General features: G+C 36.3%; 3 protein-coding genes and 1 long non-coding RNA gene across 5 annotated transcripts in view; 2 read left to right on the forward strand and 2 right to left on the reverse strand.

Annotated features, from left to right (window-relative positions):
• Positions 1-1669, reverse strand: part of pkib (protein kinase (cAMP-dependent, catalytic) inhibitor beta) — a 35197-nt gene extending 33528 nt beyond the window's left edge. Inside the window, exon 1 of one of the 2 annotated variants that reach the window (XM_089118844.1) lies at positions 1559-1669. The gene's annotated coding sequence lies outside the window, so the exon portion shown is untranslated. Of the gene's footprint in view, positions 1-1344; positions 1485-1558 lie in introns of those variants that run through there. The other variant, XM_089118842.1, reaches the window with a different exon arrangement.
• serinc1 (serine incorporator 1) lies at positions 1364-9260 on the forward strand. The gene is made up of 10 exons (XM_039693075.2): positions 1364-1482; positions 3449-3610; positions 3686-3879; positions 4053-4132; positions 5619-5756; positions 6355-6524; positions 6786-6876; positions 6956-7097; positions 7186-7410; positions 8290-9260. Exons 1-10 carry the CDS (start codon positions 1444-1446, stop codon positions 8426-8428), a joined length of 1380 nt encoding a protein of 459 aa, XP_039549009.1. The 5' UTR covers positions 1364-1443; the 3' UTR covers positions 8429-9260.
• A 431-nt stretch (positions 9261-9691) lies between these two features.
• Positions 9692-16519, reverse strand: hsf2 (heat shock transcription factor 2). Its single transcript, XM_039693074.2, has 12 exons — positions 16313-16519; positions 15841-15949; positions 15617-15744; positions 15320-15444; positions 14124-14199; positions 12822-12883; positions 12066-12144; positions 11617-11732; positions 11289-11525; positions 10760-10862; positions 10538-10601; positions 9692-10451 (listed from the first exon to the last, which is right to left on the reverse strand). Exons 1-12 carry the CDS (start codon positions 16403-16405, stop codon positions 10168-10170), a joined length of 1476 nt encoding a protein of 491 aa, XP_039549008.2. The 5' UTR covers positions 16406-16519; the 3' UTR covers positions 9692-10167.
• A 191-nt stretch (positions 16520-16710) lies between these two features.
• LOC120493424 (uncharacterized) overlaps positions 16711-19894 on the forward strand; it is a 50518-nt gene continuing 47334 nt past the window's right edge. The window contains exons 1-2 of the long non-coding RNA XR_016146065.1: positions 16711-17112; positions 17658-17703. This is a non-coding gene — a long non-coding RNA (uncharacterized LOC120493424). The remainder of the gene's footprint in view (positions 17113-17657; positions 17704-19894) is intronic.

Genomic DNA, 19894 nt, shown 5'->3' on the forward strand with positions numbered 1-19894 from the left:
GTGTCATCTACTTGGAACAACGACAAGGAGGCATTGAAGGCATGAAAACATTGTGCTTAATGAATGCTTTAAAAGGGAAAAGATCAGATTCCAGAAGTATTCTGCATTTGCCACTTGTCACTTTTCCTGGAATGGGGAAATGGCCCTTTCATAAGACATTCTGGGCCAATTACAGCTCTCATGTAAATGATCACTTCTGCTTCATCCCACAAACAAGCCGATTTGAGTCATTTTTAAATTGGCTGCATGAAAAAGGAAAATATGTTCAATCCTTACAAAGAGCTACTAAAGAGATAAGATTATGTTGACTTAATGTTGAGAAACATGATTACTGCCATTTAAAATGATGTGCTGTTCTAATAATAGTGCTTGCAAATCTGATATTCACATCATGACCAATAACATTTCCCTGATCACATTTCTCAGAACACAGATATTCTAGACCTCCATTTCATTTAATCATTTGCCTCAGTGCCAATTACCTGGACTTAGCAACAGATTGACTTCCATACAGCTGCATGTTTCCATGAACTGACTCCAGTTTTTCTTGGTTTCTATTTCATTTTTCATATTTTCAACTAGATGTTTAAAGCCTTTGATCAAGTGTACATGGCTGTATTGCACAATTTCTGGTCACCTTGCTTTTACATTATTAAGTTATTAACCCCTTGGTGCTGTTTGCGTGTCAGTCAAATTCTTTTTGTTTACTATTTTTGTATTTTTAGGGGATTTTGTAGTACTAAATTATATTTATGGAATAGTTGTAATCCATTTGATCACTTTTTGACCATGGACCTGAAAGTTAAATTTCTAACTTGAACTGTCATAAGTTTGGTTTGGTCACTTTTTAAAGATGCACTTGGCAGATTATTGCTGATATTGCTGAAAAAAGTTATGTTAAGTCATGTTATGTTAAAATGTTACATCTTACGAATACATTTTTACATGAATTATATATTTTCCAAAACACGCCTTACTATAAAACGGCAGTAAATCAAAGCTATAAATCGGAACAAGCTTTCAGTAAGAATTTGTTTGTACGCAATACCAAGATTTCCAATAACAGATGAAATAGGCCTATCTATCTATCTATCTATCTATCTATCTATCTATCTATCTATCTATCTATCTATCTATCTATCTATCTATCTATCTATCTATCTATCTATCTATCTATCTATCTATCTATCTATCTATCTATCTATCTATCTATCTATCTATCTATCTATCTTTTTGGGACTTGTCAAATATTTAAACGGCAGCAACCCCCTATTAATTCCCCCTATTATTTTGTCAGCGTGAAAGACCGACGTTTTATTTTGAAACGTTGAATGTGAAACTGACCTGTAGTTTCTGGCTTCATCCGACAGCGGAGCAACATTGTAAACACACCGCGTCCATTTTCAAAGCAGTCCAGAGAAACGTCGCACATCACCGCTGAACATGGGGGCCGTACTCGGGCTTTGTTCCATGGCCAGTTGGGTGAGTTTACATAATCATATAGCTACTGCTGGAATCTATATATAATCGTATGGATGTGCGAAGAAAAATAACTTACGTTATCGGGGTTTCAGCGTGTTGCGAGCTGTTGACATCCGCATCAGCAAAGAGACACAAGAGAAAATGGTGTCTGGGCCTTTCGCGATTCCTAAATTCATCAAACCAACTGCATCATGTATAGAACAATTACCAATAATGACACATAACATCACATTAATTATTTTTATATGTTTTAAGCGTGATTTAAATCAGCTGTTTCTGCTCCACGAAATGTAACGTCATATTGGGTCGTTCCCTTGTTGTGATGAAGCAGAAAAATGTTTTTGTGTTGTTATTTTTTGCTTTGTACGTGATTTTTGGATCACCGAACGTATAACGTTATATTTATTATTCTCGTATTTGGAGGCAAATAATTGTTTGTAGCTACTTTGCTCTTGTGATCATGACAGCTGCTCGATTGATATCAATGTTTGATTTTGACACATGTCCCCAACACGTGTGATTTGGGGATTTAAATCGGACTAAAATACAAGTACTCATGATCTGCCACCATAACATGAGGTTTTCGAAGAAGCTCACATGTTTGTTAGGATTTCAGGTGTTGCGACATCAAAACACCGATCAAATGGCAGCTTATGACTCACACACTGACACAGCTCTTACCACTGATCTATATAGATGATGTTCTCTGTAGGGTCTCTTACACGATTGTGGTTTTCGGGGATTCTCTATAAGTGTAATTGTTTTTATACTAAGCAAAATTTTGTGCCCCTTTACCCCAAACCGCCCATCACAGAAAATGTATTGTATTTTTTTTTTTTTAATTAAAAACAACAAATATTTAATATGTTTTTTTTTAAGCAAGCCTATCTGATTTAAGAATATTAGAACATAGGATCCATGTTTACGTTGTAATACCCATGTCATTATACACATTTGTGTCATAACACACACACACACACACACACACACACACACTAGGAAAACATTAGATTATGAGGCTATGTTGCAGTAGTATTTACTATTCAGTAACATTTCATAACAGCTTGATGAGACGAGTAGGTATCTGTATGAATTATAATTCAAAAGTTTGGGGTCAAATTTGATTTAAGATAAGAAAAAAAAATACAAATAATAATATTAATATTATAATATATTATTATATATTATGATAATGTTTTTTTTTTAAAGGCTATATTTAAATAAATGCTTCTCTTGAACTTTCAATTCATCAAACCATCCTGAAAAAAATGTGTTTTACGTTTTTTCTACAAAAAAATATTAAGCAGCATAACTATTTTTAACATTGAAAATAATAATAAATGTTTCCTGAGCAGCAAATCAGCATATTAGAAATATATATATATATATATATATATAAATGCACTTATCTTAAATTCTAATAATATTTTTACAGCATTGGATTATGTTAATGTATTTTTTGACTTAATAAATGCAGCCTTGATGAGCATTAGAGACTTTACAAAAACATTAACGAGTCTTAATGGAAGTATTTTTAGGAAGGATTTAATGTTACTATAAATGTAACTAATCACATCTAAACACTGTGTTTATGTAAAGCCAGACAAGCTTAGTTTGGTACCCAATGTACAAGTCTCTTTCATTTTAAGCACTGATATGAGTCACTTTTGAATTCACCATGTTTATGCGTCACCCAGCCCTGCTCCTTTTGAATAAAGAATGGCGCTGTTTATTGCTAGGGATGACTTATCAACATCGTATTGCTTATCGGCTATTGTGACTTTTGTCTTTATTATATTTTTAATTGTATGTGTCAAAAGAAATATCTACCCATCTTTATGTATTATATTATTGTAATGCCCAAATTAATTTGCTGCTTGATCTGGTTTGGGAGTGCGTGTTTGAAGTTAGCAGAACATCTAAAATGGCTTGCATCACCTTTAATGTGTGTTTGTCTCCTGTGTAGATTCCTTGTCTTTGTGGCAGTGCTCCTTGCCTGCTGTGCGGATGCTGCCCAAGTGGAAACAACTCCACTGTCACTCGCCTGATCTATGCCTTCTTCATGCTGATGGGTGTGGGCATTGCTTGCATCATGCTCATGCCAGGCATGGAAGGGCAACTGAAGAAGGTGATACTGAGTTATTTGATGTTTAGGGTTGCATTCTGGTCATTTGTATTTTAATTATTTTTTTTGCCACTGTAGATTCCAGGCTTTTGTGAAGGAGGAATGGGGACCTCTATCCCAGGGGTTGAAGGTCACGTGAACTGCGATGTGCTGGTTGGGTATAAGGCCGTGTATCGCGTGTGCTTTGGAATGGCCATGTTCTTCCTGCTCTTCTCTCTCATCATGGTGAAGGTCAAGAGCAGCCAGGACCCAAGAGCCGCTGTGCATAACGGGTTAGTGTGACCTAGTAGTTAAAGTCTTGACCTGTAACTGAGAGGTTGAACGTTTGAAACCAAGAACTATCACTGTGTTCTTGAAGAAGACGGCTATTCAAAACATGCAAACTGATTTCAGAAATGTTAAACTGAGCTTCGTTAATTCTTCTAAATATTTTGGTCTTCTGCAGGTTTTGGTTCTTCAAGTTTGCTGCCGCCACTGCTATTACAGTTGGAGCTTTCTTTATTCCTGAGGGCCCTTTTACTACTGGTAAAGTCTTACTTTATCATCTTAAATATTAAATATACTTGCGATTACATAAATGCAATGTATGTGACTTTATATACTCACCTAAAGGATAATTATGAACACCTGTTCAATTTCTCATGAATGCAATTATCTAATCAACCAATCACATGGCAGTTGCTTCAATGCATTTAGGGGTGTGGTCCTGGTCAAGACAATCTCCTGAACTCCAAACTGAATGTCAGAATGGAAAAGAAAGGTGATTTAAGCAATTTTGAGCGTGGCATGGTTGTTGGTGCCAGACGGGCTGCTCTGAGTATTTCACAATCTGCTCAGTTACTGGGATTTTCACGCACAACCATTTCTAGGGTTTACAAAGAAAAAGGGAAAAACATCCAGTATGGGCAGTCCCATGGCCGAAAATGCCTTGTTGATGCAAGAGTTCAGAGGAGATTGGGCCGACTGATTCAAGCTGATAGAAGAGCAACTTTGACTGAAATAACCACTCATTACAACCGAGGTATGCAGAAAAGCATTTGTGAAGCCACAACACGCACAACCTTGAGGCGGATGGGCTACAACAGCAGAAGACCCCACCGGGTACCGCTCATCTCCACTACAAATAGGAAAAAGAGGCTGCAATTTGCAAGAGCTCACCAAAATTGGACAGTTGAAGAGTGGAAAAATGTTGCCTGGTCTGATGAGTCTCAATTTCTGTTGAGACATTCAGATGGTAGAGTCAGAATTTGGCGTAAACAGAATGAGAACGTGGATCCATCATGCCTTGTTACCACTGTGCAGGCTGGTGGTGGTGGTGTAATGGTGTGGGGGATGTTTTCATGGCACACTTTAGGCCTTTTAGTGCCAATTGGGCATCGTTTAAATGCCTCTGCCTACCTGAGCTTTGTTTCTGACCATGTCCATCCCATTATGGCCACCACGTTCCCATCCTCTGATGGCTACTTCCAGCAGGATAATGCTCCATGTCACAAAGCCCGAATCATTTCAGATTGGTTTCTTGAACATGACGATGAGTTCACTGTACTAAAATGGCCCCCACAGTCACCAGATCTCAACCCAATAGAGCATCTTTGGGATGTGGTGGAAAGGGAGCTTCGTGCCCTGGATGTGCATCCCACAAATCTCCATCAACTGCAAGATGCTATCCTATCAATATGGGCCAACATTCTAAAGAATGCTTTCAGCACCTTGTTGAATCAATGCCACGTAGAATTAAGGCAGTTCTGAAGGCAAAAGGGGGTCAAACACAGTATTAGTATGGTGTTCCTAATTATCCTTTAGGTGAGTGTACGTCCACTCAACATTGTCAGTAGTGACCTAGTTAAACACTAAATGCTAAACGTGTGATACAGTTGTACATAAATGTACATTATACAATCTGCAGTGGGCTTTACCGTAAAGCTCACTTAAGAGTGGGACTAGGCAGACTCAAGTTGTTCCCTGAATTTATTTGTGAGGATCTAATGATGATCTTCTTGGCTTCTTCCAGTCTGGTTTTACCTAGGTATGGCTGGAGCATTCTGTTTTATCCTCATCCAGCTGGTGCTCTTGATCGACTTCGCTCACTCTTGGAACGAGTCCTGGGTGGAGAAAATGGAGGAAGGAAACTCTCGCTGCTGGTATGCAGGTATGTATTATGAGGACTTGATTTGTTTTGCCACCCCCTTTTTCCGTTAAGCGGCAGTGTAGTTTGACAAAAAAAGTTTGGGGTTGTTGAGATTTTTCAATGTTTTTGAAAGAATGCTCACCTAGGCTGCATTTATCATTTTTAATTTGGAAAATCATTACAATTTAAAAATAACTGTTTTCTATTTAAATATATTTTAAAATGTAATTTATTGCCGTGATGGCAAATCTGAATAAATCCAGTCTTCAGTGTCACATGATCCTTCAGAAATCATTTTAATATGCTGATTTGCTGCTCAAGAAACATTTGTTATTATTATCAATGTTGAAAACAGTTGTGCTGCTTAATGTTTGTGATACATTTTTATCTTTTTTTTTTGATGAATAGAAAGCACAAAAGGGCATTTTTACTGTCACTTCAGCTCAATTTAATGTATCCTTACTGAATACAAGTAATAATTTCCCTTTTTTTTTTAAAAAGTTAGGTTCCCCAAATATAAGATTTTGCCCCTTTTTTTAGATATTTCTTGCGATTCTGGTGTATATGCAATCATAAAGAAGATTGATTGCATTCTAACACATTTTTCTGCCGTCCATAGCTCTTCTGTCTGCCACAGCCATCAACTACGCTCTGTCCCTGATGTCTCTGGTCTTGTTCTATGTGTATTACACTCACTCTGATGGCTGCACTGAGAACAAAGTCTTCATCAGCATCAACATGCTGCTGTGCGTTGGTTCATCAGTCTTGTCCATCTTGCCTAAAATCCAGGTAATGAATACAACACATCAGAGGGAGTTTATATGACTAGTGTTGGAACTGTGATCATCTCCTATGCTTTTGGGCTCACCCCAAAATGAAAATTTGCTGTTAATTTACCATCCAAGAATTAGGTGACTTTTTATTCTTTAGTAGAAATCTAAATAAGATTTTTTTAGCTGAAACCGTGGTCCTTAGTGATTCATAAAATGCATACAAGCTTCTGGTGAGCATCGAATTTAATTAATTCAATCTTTCTTTCCTCTCCTCCAGGAGTCCCAGCCCAGGTCTGGTCTCTTGCAGTCCTCCATTGTTACCCTGTACACCATGTATCTGACCTGGTCTGCCATGACCAATGAACCTGGTAAGCATTGTGAAAGATTTGTCTAAAAGAAGATATTCTGTACATTCATAAAATTTGGAACGATTTTCTTTTCCCAAAGAACGCAGATGCAACCCAAGCTTGCTTGGCATTATTGGCCTCAACAGCACCAGCCCTGCTGGTCAGGACCGTGTTGTTCAATGGTGGGATGCCCAGGGCATTGTGGGGTTGATCTTGTTCCTGATGTGTGTGCTGTACTCCAGGTATGAAAGCTTGACATTTGTTAAAGACATGTTGCATTTTTGACGCTATTTTTCAACACTGCAGTCAAATTTCCTTTTATTTCCTCAGTATCCGCAACTCCAGCAATGCTCAGGTGAACAAACTGACCCTCACCAGTGACGAGTCTGCTCTGATCGAGGATGGTCCCGCTCCAGAGAACTTTGAAGTGAGCGATGGCTCCAACCGTGCCGTTGACAACGAGAAGGATGGAGTCACCTACAGCTATTCTTTCTTCCATTTCATGCTCTTCTTGGCTTCCTTGTACATCATGATGACACTGACCAACTGGTACAGGTATGTGCATCTGCGATAATGGTTTTTCAGCACTTTCATTTCACAATATATTGGTGACAATTTGCTATCTGTAAAATATCTGTCTGGGTTTGATAAGGCCAATATTAGAAGTAAAAAAAGAAAAAAAAGCTGTTTTCCTGACAGGATTCCTATTGTATATTATGTTTTTGTCTAATTTGACATGTAAAATTCTGTATATAAAAATATAGGTGTAGTGAATGGTAGTGAATTATAATATTGAATGTTAAAAGACTGACATTACTGTAATTAACATTTTTTTCCCCCAAATATATAGTGAGAACCTTGGATAATGAACTGTAATTGTTTATTTACCATAATGTACTTAATTTTTTTGCCATCATTAAACTATATTTTTAATATTTTAACTATTACCATGTTCATAATGACTGTAAAACTATCTAATTTTATTTATATTATACTCAAATATACACTATACATAAAAAAAACCTAAGATTTTTTTTTAAGAAAATACTACTTTTATTCAGCAAGAACTCTTTGAATTGATCGAATTTGACATTTAAAATGAAAAAAATAAAAAATAAAATAAAATAAATAAATTATAATAATAAATGGGGTTCTTTTAAAGTTTCTATTCATTAAAAAAATCCTGGATTAAATTGATAAAAATAATAAGAAATGTTTCTGGTCCCAGCTGTTTTAACAGTGGTGTTTGTATATTTTTAACTACATTTTTTTTTTACTAAAATAAATTTATCTTAATAAAACCATTGGGAAATGCCATAACAAAAATGGTCAGTTATTGCTATCTGCCATTTTGGTGTGTCACTATTTATTGAAATGGTTATGGTTGGCACAGTTTGCAGAATTATCTCTGAATTTTTCCCGTCAATTCTACAGCCCTGACTCCACCTATGAGACCATGACCAGCAAGTGGCCCTCTGTGTGGGTGAAGATCACCTCTAGCTGGATCTGCATCTCTCTGTACGTGTGGACCCTGGTGGCTCCGCTGGTCCTCACCAACCGTGACTTCGACTGAGAGGATGGAAATCCGCCATTACCTTTGAATCCCATTAGAATCCGCCATTACCTTTGTGAATATCCACATGTATAGGGATAGGAGGGTTTAAATGTAAATACTGCGAGTGCTTTGTTCATTCAGCTAACCCTACATGAGTATTTTTTTTTTTTAAATCTAGCATGCTTTTATGTAGGTGTTTATTTGTTTCATGTAGAAACAGAAACACACACACAAAAAATGAAGAACACAGCTTGGGTTGCCTGTGATGTGATGTGAATATTTCCTTTAAGAATGTGTGTTCTTCAATACTAAGGATAATGCAATCTTGTTAAATAATCTCTGTATGGTTTAAAAAATAAATCAAATGTATCTTAAGTTATTTGTGGAGAGTAGTGAAAATGCAGGTAGTTTTCCCATAAGTCATGACATTCAGTTTCCTATAGAACGCACAATGTAGGCTATACAGTGTTCAATTAGCATTTGGAAAAACATTATTGTGGATTTTGTCATACTTTTTGCTTCTCCATTATTTGCACCATGAACATATGACTTTAATATTGACTGTAAAAGTGCTAACCCTTTGCAACTTGCACATGTTAGTAGTTTGGCGCAGTACTAATTTTATGCTTGTAGCCCATGTGTGTGTTGAACAATGTTTTAAACTGAATTTATCTTTGCTGATAAAGCTTTAATAGATGACTTTATCATCCATTGTATTAGGCATAATGGTCATTTTATTGATGCCAGTACGTGCATACCCCTTTTATTTGTTGGATGTCAGTGTTTTTGTTTGCCTTTTGACGTGCATTGTAATAATTCAATTTCGTCTTATTAAAGGTTTAAAACCCAATTATGTCCCGAGTGGATTTTGAAAATTGCTAACAAAGGAGCTATGAATGTATTTCCTGAGGTAGTTTATGGCTTTCCATGATTATATGAGATAAGGCATTTCAGTAAGTTTTTTCCATAACTAAGTTCCTTCTGATATTCATGTTTATTGAGTCTTATAAAAATCATTTCAAGAGCGCTTGCCTTGATGATGCTGATTCGCTGGAACTGAGATGCTACGCCATTCAAGAGCGTCAAAACAATTTAATACTTCATGACAAAAACGTCAGAATATATAATATGTATTTTTTAAAATCATTTCTTATCAAAAGTAACAAAGTGTATTATATGGAGGAAATAAACATGGTTTGTTAAGTTTTATTCACACATTAACTAAAAACGGTATAGACTAAATGATAGGACTTTTATTTTGAAAAACAAAACGCTCCAGGATTGACCTTTGAGTTGCTTTAATGCTACTGCAAAGCTAATAATGAAAAAGCTCACGGTAACAAGAAATCACTGTATATTGCCCAACATGGGACTAACCATAAGTCTTCAAGTCTAAAAATAGTGACATTAGAATATCAGGCAGGCACTTCTATGCCATATACATAAAGGATAGCAATGACATTTTTTGAACTGCTCAATAACAACACAGGAAAACACGTGCTTCACAAAAACAGCTGCAATGTAAACCAGCAACATAGCTGCAGCCCGATCTCCTGACGTAGAGTGTGGAAAGGACGCCATCAAGTGTACAGTATCTGCATCCATCTAGTAGTGAACAGTAAAAAAAAAATCTGTAAAATGAAGGAATGTCAAACGCTGGACAGATGGTACCAAAAACAAATATTCTGGCAAATAAATATCATTTTGATGACTATTTACAAAAAGGTCCGGTCCCTGTTTTCTATGCTGATTCGCTTTCAGATATCAAGCTGTGGCGTGTCGACACATGACAGGTCAGAGTTCAGTTCGCACAGGTAAAACAGCGTGGCCTCGCTCGCCTCCTCCTCCGTGAGGGGCTCCAGACGGACCAGAGAGCTGTGAGGCGTCTTCGTCTCCAGGGCGTCGTCCAACAGGTCTGTGGGTTCTTCAGGGCTTAGGGGCTGGTTTTGGTTTGCAATTGTAGAGTCTGATGGGGCCAGAGGGGTGCATCCATCCAGGAAGGCCAGCAGAGGGCAGGTCGTGTACTGGATCAGCTGCTTATCTGAATAAAGAAACCGACATGCTAGTAAATGCTGCGATGGCACACAAATGAGGATATTGATTTACAGAGAATTATGCAACAATTACCTATGTCTTCAGGCTCAGACTTCCCTTTGTTGGCTTTGATGATGTTCTCTTTTGTTCCACTTTCCTGTAAAAAAAAAGAAAGCTTTATCAAAAATATGACAACACAGGGTCAAATTCAACAGGTCATCATGAAATGGTAAATTATAGCAGCTGAATGATGCGTCACTGAAAATTATTAAACATTTTCAACAAGTACATTTTCAACAGAATCTCCAAACATACCTCTAAGATATCTGCGTCGATGCTGAACTGTTTTCCACACAGCATGGCCTGGAAGTCTTCCAGACTACAGTCAATACTGTCCAGATAGTCCATCAACTCTACTCTGTAGTGATTTAATTTACAATGAAATATTAAATGTTTTAATATGTTAAATACTTAAAGCAGAAGTACCTGTCAAAAAAATAATCCAATATGAAATATTAATTAAATATGCTTGATATTGCCTATCAAAAAAAAAAAAATTGATATTAAGATTAATATAATAAGTCAATATGAGGAAAAGGTTAAAAATCACAAAAAAGTAAGGTAAAAAGTCACAATTACAGATACTAAATTGTATAATTATTAGAATAACATTTGTTTACTCAAAATGTACAGCAAGAAAACATTTTTTGTTAAAAATAGCTAATTAGAAGCTCATTATGATGAATATTAGCAGCTATCACACTACATGAAAGGTAACATTTAAAAAAGCATAATGGGGCACTTTAAATCTTAGCTTCCCTTATAACTTATACGCGCAACTTACTTGCCAAGAAGGTTGATGTTTTGCGAAATGGCGCCATTTTCACTGAGAATGGAGTCCATCAGCTTTACTGGATCCTCTAAACTTAGACCTGAAGGTTTGCTCAGTTGCAGAGCAATTTCAGTCTGTGAAATGTCAGGGCTGCTTTTGGGTACATCTTCTTGCTGAGTGGTTGAATTTGTCACAGTGCCGTTTGTGCTGTCGTCGTTTATTACAGTCGGGCTGTTGATTTCAGCATCCCTGTAGGAGATTGAGAAGAACACTCATGTCTAATTTCCCTCCTGCAAAAGACTAGAGGTTCAACTGTTTGAATCAACTCCTAAATACTCACCCTTGTTCAACCGGTACAGATAGGCCTTCTGTAACTTCTGGATCTTCGTCTGTGATGTCACAGATGATGACGTCTTCAGAAATGTCGGAATTGTTCTGTAGTCCATTCACTGCGGACTAACAGAGAAAGAAGGCTCGCGATAAGTCTCTGACAAACAGATCTTCCAAGTTTCAATATTAATGAGGAATATCATGTTTATATAAATAAATCGATCCCCCACCAACGTGAATTTAACTGACGAACTGGCGACTCTCACAATTTAAGGTTCATATCCAGGGGCGGGACACTTTCACACAAAGTGAACCCTGCCTTAAATCTCATCATGAGAGAAAAACGCAAGATAATGAATAGCAACATTACGGTAACAAAATAACTGATTTTCAACAGCACGTTTCTTTCGAGCAAGAAGTGAACGGAAGCATATCGCTCACGGATGCTTCTACACATACTTTGCTGTGGTCCATGGATTCCTCAAAGAACTGGTGGATGAATTTTGACTTCTTTCCATTACTGTTCAGTGCAAGCGGCCTGTAATCAGACAGCAAGTAAGGTGCACATTAATAATAAGGTAACATATGTTTTTAATTGATTAAAAATAAAGTCCAAAACTAAAATTACATTAAAAAAAATCTATTCTTGCTCTCTCAAAATTACTAAAGAATCCTTAAGGAATTGGAAATTAATTAATTTTCTTACAATTCTCATCTTTAATAGCAAAGATACTTTGTCAAAAAAAGGCAAGGGACAACAATATGACTTTTAACTACTGTTCAAACGTTTGGGGTTTGTAGGAATATTTTTGAAAGAAGTCCCTAATGTTCATCATGGCTGCATTTATTTGAACAAAAGTACAGTGCAATTATAAAATACCATTATAGTTTAAAATCTTTGAATACATTTTAAAATGTAATTTATTCCTGTGATGGAAAAGATGATTTTTTTTAGTATTATTACTCCAGTGTTTAGTTCAGTATCACATGACCCTATGGATATCATTGTAATATGCTAATATCTTATTATTATCATTAGTGTTTTTTTTTTTGTTTGTTTGTTGGTAAAAACCAAACAGGATACTTGCATCCTTGCTGAATAAAAGTATTAATTTCTCTCTCTCTCTCAAAAAACAAAACAAAAACCCAACCCCAGACTTTTGTACAGTGGTTGTGTACTTTTGATAGATGTAGGCACATAATTTTTGGTCTTACCTTTTGCGTTTCAAATTTAACAAACGATTGTTCTGAGCCAAAGTGAAGATGAACTGCACCAGCTGGAAGGAGCAATGCAAAAAGTGGCATTAGAATTCAAGCCTGTACATTGGTTTCACACTGTTACATGCTGATACTGATAGTCAATGGGGTAACCCATATTCTTCAAAATATCTTGTTTTGCGTTCAACTACTTGAGGGTGAGAAAATGAAGACAGAAATATCCCTTTAAGATTTTAGATCATTTTTCATACCCTTTTAAACTGATGTAATAAATAATGCAAGATTGCACACATTCTATGCTTTCATTTTATATTATTCCCTAGATCATTTATTTGGTGCATTTCATTAGATGTTGCTATGGCCGTAACAGTGAGTATACGGTGTAAATCCTCTGTATATTTCTGTGTATGCGACGTTCTCGTTCTGCAATAAAAAGTCAAACGACGAGTAATATTTTTGTTTTTTACTATGGGAAAAATGACATGGACAGAGTCATATTTTATTCATACAAGTATTTTCATGTTACACATCAAATTTAACATCCATTAATGCAAGTTGTCTAAAAGGAAACCCAATATTCTCCATCTGATGACTAAAGTTAAGCTTTGCTTTGAAACATTGCAAGGACTTTTAAGCCATAGAACTATGGACGTCTACAATTACTTACGTCCCTCATTTGAATTTAAATATAAATGAATGTCACATTTCATGTTAAATATTCAACATTAAAAATCCCTCACGTAAAAATATATTTATTGTAATATTAAAAATATCAATATGTATTTATGTTATGTCATGCTTATCAAAATAAAACTGAAATGAAAAAACTGTCGACCTTTATTCTTGTACATACAGGTGCTGAATTAAGCAGTACATCAAATATTGAATGAAAAGCCTTTATGTTGCTACATGTAAACGTCTAAAACGTGTTAATCGACAAATACATCTAATCATCAGTTAAAGAGAACACTGTGAGAAAAGAGCACGACTTCAGCGCTCCATTTTCAACTCCTCCCTCGACTTCAAGCGGCAAATCTCGCCGATCGGTAAGTTCTTTTGGGATCTGCCGAACGCCTCACCGTGAATGTAGACAATAGTATGCAGCTGATGTCATCCTCGAACTGTGTTTGTGAAAGATATACAAAAACTGGGTGTTCTCCATTTGAGTGGTGCTAGTATTCCACTATGCTGACGGAAGTAAGAATACACCGATTCGTGTCAAAACGGAAGTTGGGTGACGTCATGTGAATACGGCCTATTGCACTGGTTGCAAAACTGAAGCGCACAGGTAGAACGTACCTCCTTTATGACCTGCTGTTGCTGTGCATGTTTCTGTCTGAGGTCTGACAGCTCTGTCCAAAGAGCCTCATTCTCTCTGAGGAAAAGAGAACAGAAAAGTGGTTGTAGTCGCTAAAATATTCCAAATGGTTGTTAGGGATCTGTGAGACTAGCCGAAACAGTTAGATACGACTAGATTAAACGATACAGAAAAATGCTAGTCATTTACCTTTTTTTCTATATTCAGTGTTTCCTGTAGGATTTTTTTATTGTCTCCCCTAAGTATTATAATATAAAAGGCTCCACTAATTGTGCGCATCTCGTCCGCAGAATGATGCACTTGAAGCAACGCGAAGTCACAGCGCGCAACGGTTCACATTGAAAAGTTCATAGTACATAGCGAAGAGATTATATCCATCTATGATTAGTGTATTCTATCCATGCAACAGTTTTTTTGAGCCTTTTCTTTTAATAGTTTTAAATTTCAATTACAGTGCGCATGAAGAACAAATCATATCACTCTCGACTCCAGTGCTGTAATCTTACAGACACCCGGGAGAAAGGAATATGATTTAGAAAGGGCAATAAACTCCAGCAAGATAGTAATTTTATGCAAACCATAGACCTTTATGCTTTATCTACAGTACAAATAAAGTATAATAATGGAAACATTGATCTTGAAGAGTGTCGACGTGTTACTGTTGCAACCGAAAGCGACGCACTGTTTGAATGCTGAATGGAGAATGACTGAGGAGAGATAACTTTCCATTAACTTTAACTTAATGACTTAAATATTCATTTTACCTCACATTACGCTATTGAATGACTTTAGAAGTCTTGGAATATAGTGCGAAAACTTGATTGTGCTTTACAATGTTTTTTATGCCTTTAGTGGGGCTTAATAAAATAACACAATACTATGCAGAATATCAGACCTCACGGAGAAGCTGCAGCCATGGCGGGATTATTTTATGTGTGGCGGCCCGCCAGAGCGGAATGAATGTAGCGGTAACACTGATATTAAGGTTAATGTCACATGTTGAAATTGATATATTTTGAAAAGACAAAATCATAGACTTGGTTAGACTACTCGTTTGCAAAATTTCCGTTTAAAAGGGAATGACTTTAATCGTTGCAGGGCATTAATAAGCACAACTACTAGTGAATAATCAGTCCGTTCCCTTTACTTCTGGGTAAATGCACACAGATAAATTTACCTTTTCAGGGTGGCAAGTCTAGCATCCATGGATTCTTGCTGCTCATGGACATTCTGAACACTTGTCAGAATTTTAGAAAGATCGTCTTGTCTTATTTTGCTGTCTTCGGGCCGTGCATTGGACACCTATATCAATAATAAGAAAAATTAACTTAATCTTAAATTCAGATTTTTTTTTTTAAACAGCAAAATAATTTAAAATCAAACCATGCCAAATTTGCAACTTATTTACAGTTCTTCCATGCATAAAAAACCCTAATTTTTGTATTTCTTAATTTTCAACATGAAGATGTCTTGCCTTTCTTTTTATGTTCTCTAACAGGTCATCTTGACCATGTTTGAAGTAAGGATGCTGGAACTCAACTGGTCCATCCCGCTCTTGCTTCACTATGCCTGCATCAATGTGCATTACTTTCCGGAAACCATCTGTTTGTAAGGAAAAATTAAAAAGAGACAAAAAAACAAACATTGACTTCAGATTGCAGACAAGCAATGAGGAGATTTTGTGGAGAAACCACTTACACATGTTGAGCTGTCGGACAAAACTGGCCATGTTGTTGTGCTTAAAAAACTTTGGAAGAATCTCTTTTGCAAACCTTTGTTCATCTAGTACAAGGAAACTGTTTCCTTCCTATAAAGAGAAATAAAGAGCCTTGTTAACAAGAGAAAACAGACTTCACAAAAAAATTAAAATAATTAGATTAGCATAACATAACAAATATCTATATATTGAATCAAATCAATACACATAGAATTGATTTAATTGCATTTCATTTATTTTAACACCTTACTGATCAATAAGTGAAAAAAATGAAATGAAAACAATTCCAAACATTTAAATCACAGACAGCACTCTATTATATCTATGATCTGACACACATCCATCTTTATAAACAACTGATCATCACACAGGACCCGGATAAGAAACAACGGTGTCACTGAAAGCTAAGCTAGAATGCTAACATGTAACGTTAGGTCTTTAGCATTTAATTACCTGGCTCCAGCAAATAAATTCATTTGTATCTGAATCCTCGACGAGGGTCCAAAGCTTGGTGAGAAATGCAGGGACGTTGGAATTATGTTTCATATTTGCAGGAATGAAAACGAAACGTTGCGAAGTATAAATAATCAGTCAGTTAGATTTGTTTTCCCCTTGGGTTAGACAAAACACGAGTAACAGTGAAATAGCCACGCAACTACACAACTTCCTGTTGGATTTCAGAGCGCTGATTGGTCCGTTGCGGGTTTACGTAAGTTTACTCACGTGTATGCGCATCTGTGTGTTGGTGTTAGCCAATGAAACAGCTCCGCAGGGTGGAGAGAGTACTGATTGGTTATTTTTTTTTTACCCAAGAGAAATGAGACGACGCCAGCGCTCATCATGAACTGCGTAGTTCTAGTGTTCTTCGTGTGATGAATGGATGTGTGTTGCAAATCACTCAGAAAACATTAAACAATAGCACAATTGTTAGAAAACTTGAACTAGAATATTTTTAATATTTAGAATAGATTAGTAAACACATTAAAACCTCATTAGCATACATTTGGTAGCCTTTTTTTTTGCTCCACACTTGTTGGAGTCTGCGTGGAACGTGAAATGGAAAATCCGGAACGAATCTAGAGCAGATTGATTACAGAACGCAGTGAGGGAAGTCAGTTTTGCTCCGTTCCACTTATTTACGTGATTCCATAACGTATTTTAGTCTGTGGTTGCTTGGTGATGCTCAAAGTTTGCTGAGAACTATTTCTTTGACGGAGAAGAAACAAACGAATTGGCTGTTTTATGTTAAAAATGTAAGTTATTTTATATTAGTTACTATTTTTATGATTTATAATTTTCAATTATTTAATAAAAATGTGCTGTTTGTGACAATTTAGTTGTGTCATGTGCCAAACAGTGCCCCAAAAATGATCAATGATTGAAGCCTCTTGCCAAGAAGACGTCAAATGTGCTTTATTGAGAAATTTTATATATGTGCAGTGCTTTGCAAAATGTTTACAATCATGTTCACTCATGTCATGACAAGACCATATTTTTGTAGCATAAAAGTTTATTTTACATGGAATGAGTTTCCTCATGGGGGCAGACATATTGAAATCACATGACCAAACTCCCTTGTGCAGTTGTGCTGTACATTTTTATTTGCTATTTCATCAATCATTGGCTTCTATATAACGAAATGTTTTTGCAAGATTTTGTCCAAGTCCAAGTTCCATATTGACCGGCACAAATAAAAAAATAAAATAAAGTAAAATAAACCTATATGTAGGCTACACAGAGAAATATTTATTGGAGCAGGAGTTTGACAACTAACCCCAGTCTCTTATTTTACCTGCAGATCCAAATCGACATATTGCGGTTTCAGAACACAAAGTTTGCAGCATGTGAGTATTATAACACTTATGCATTTTAAGATGTCACTTTTATTTTAGTTTACACTTTGCCATTTTATATGTTAACAATGTTTAGAATAATTGCCAGCAACATGTTTAACAGTGGAGTAGATGGACATGTCTTTTGAATGACTATTAGGGAATTGAGGATAGAATGAAATTAATGATGCACTGTATAAAGAGTCTGTTGGCACATAATATTCATGCCTAATTAGAATCCAGTACCATATTCTAACACTAGAGGTCAGCATTACACAGCATTGCGTGCACTGATATCAATCTGGTCTGAAAAGTTCAGAAACAGATTGATTTTTTTGTTGTTGTCATTAGTCATTACACTTGTCCAGGACAGTCAGATTGTTCAAGTATATTACATTGAATTACAAATTCATGCTAAACATGTAGTAATATAGAGCAGAATGCAAGACGTTAAAAGGACAGCGTTCTTCAACAGACCTAAACACCCGTGGGCAAAAACATGTCAAGATTAAACTGTTGTCTTCCTCAGAGCCCTTTACTCTGTTCTGAAGAGGATTTTACCTATGCAGCTGCAAAAAAAGAGCCTTCAAATGCTGCCCCCCCAAAGCTCTCTCTCTCTCTCTCTCTCTCTCTCTCTCTCCCTCCCTCTCTCTCCCCCACGCGTACACACATGTGATAGTAATTTCAGTTTTAGCTGATGTTATAAATATCTGAATATTGTGCTTTGTAAATGCTTAGCACTTGATTTAATTTGTTAAGCCAGCTGCAAAACAAATTGCCGTCTGAGAGAAATAAAAGGCTGTATTTAATTAACCAGACCTGATGTTAGACAGAGAGTAACTGTAAGTGGACTTACAACACTATGAGACGAACATTAAGGTGAACGTAACAGAGAATGAACTTGACAAGCCTGACTAATGAGAGCAGACAGTAATATCACATCAAACGATTACATCAAAGAGTCTTTCCTAATAGCCATAATTACAACATTCTTTGATTCTTGGTAAGAGAGATTATGGAGATGACAAGAATCAGTGCAAATTATAGTTAGACTGGTGATAGGAAAGTCACTAATGCATAGTAGGCCTATAGAAAATTGCAATATAACACCCGAACTCTTACTTACTTTCTTTCTTTCTTGATGAACAGATTGTGTTATAATGGCCTTATCTGAAGTGTTTTATTAGACTTTACGTAGTACATTGTTATTATCATAACAAAGGAAAGGTAAATATTTGGATAAATGGATTTTGGACATAATCTGATAACGAAGTATGACTAATTCTAGATAATAACTGTTTACCAGCTCTACTGTAGCTTGGTGAGATTTACGTTAATGCTGAAGCTATATGTCAATGTCACCAAACAGATTAGCAAAAATAATTACAAAACATTTTAAATGCTAATTATTATCTTTTTTAGGGACTAATGTAATTCCACCCGCAAGCTCCATTTGGTTTAGTTATTGTTGCTATGTCAGGATATTCAAACAGAGCTAAGTTTTGAAAGACAACATTTTACTTATAATTGTATTGTAATAAGTTATCACCTATCTGTGATGGCTGCAAATATTATAGCAAAATAAAGTGCCCCTATTATGCTATTATTTTGGAGGTCCTACAACAGGTTTACATGCATCCAGGGTCAAAAACACTTTCATTTTCTCATAATACACATTGCACATCACCTCATGTCTCAATGAGTCGGAAATGGTTCGTTCTAAGATTCAGTCTCTCAAAACCCCTCCTTTCCATGACTCTTCTCTGGTTTGTGCACGGTGATATGAACAATTTTGGTTTCATTGCATCAATTCCAGTGCGAGTCCTCATGTCATCCTTTTGAAGTGCATGCAAAGTGGGTTCACAGTGTTGAAAACAGCGACAACATCTTCCTGACCGCATCTACAACGGTTTTAGGGCAGGTCAAAGTAGACGTTGTTCGTGGGCTGGATGGAAAAGCCAAGCGGCGCATATATTTTAAAAATGGACACAAAAAACTTAAGCCCTCAGTTGAGTCGGATGAATGTATCCGATAAGAAAATATGCGCATAAACTCAGATGGAAACAGATTTACCGAATAGATTCCTCAATGAACTCTAAAAAGACATGTGACTTTGCGATTGGACTGCATAACTGGTCCAAACAGTGGCTCGATCTCACTGTTTTTGTTCATTCTGAAATGCCTAAGCAAAATCTGTCGTCAA

Source organism: Pimephales promelas, chromosome 13 (genome assembly GCF_988280905.1).
Source record: "Pimephales promelas chromosome 13, fPimPro1.hap1.1, whole genome shotgun sequence".
NCBI classification, from domain to species: Eukaryota; Metazoa; Chordata; class Actinopteri; order Cypriniformes; family Leuciscidae; genus Pimephales; species Pimephales promelas.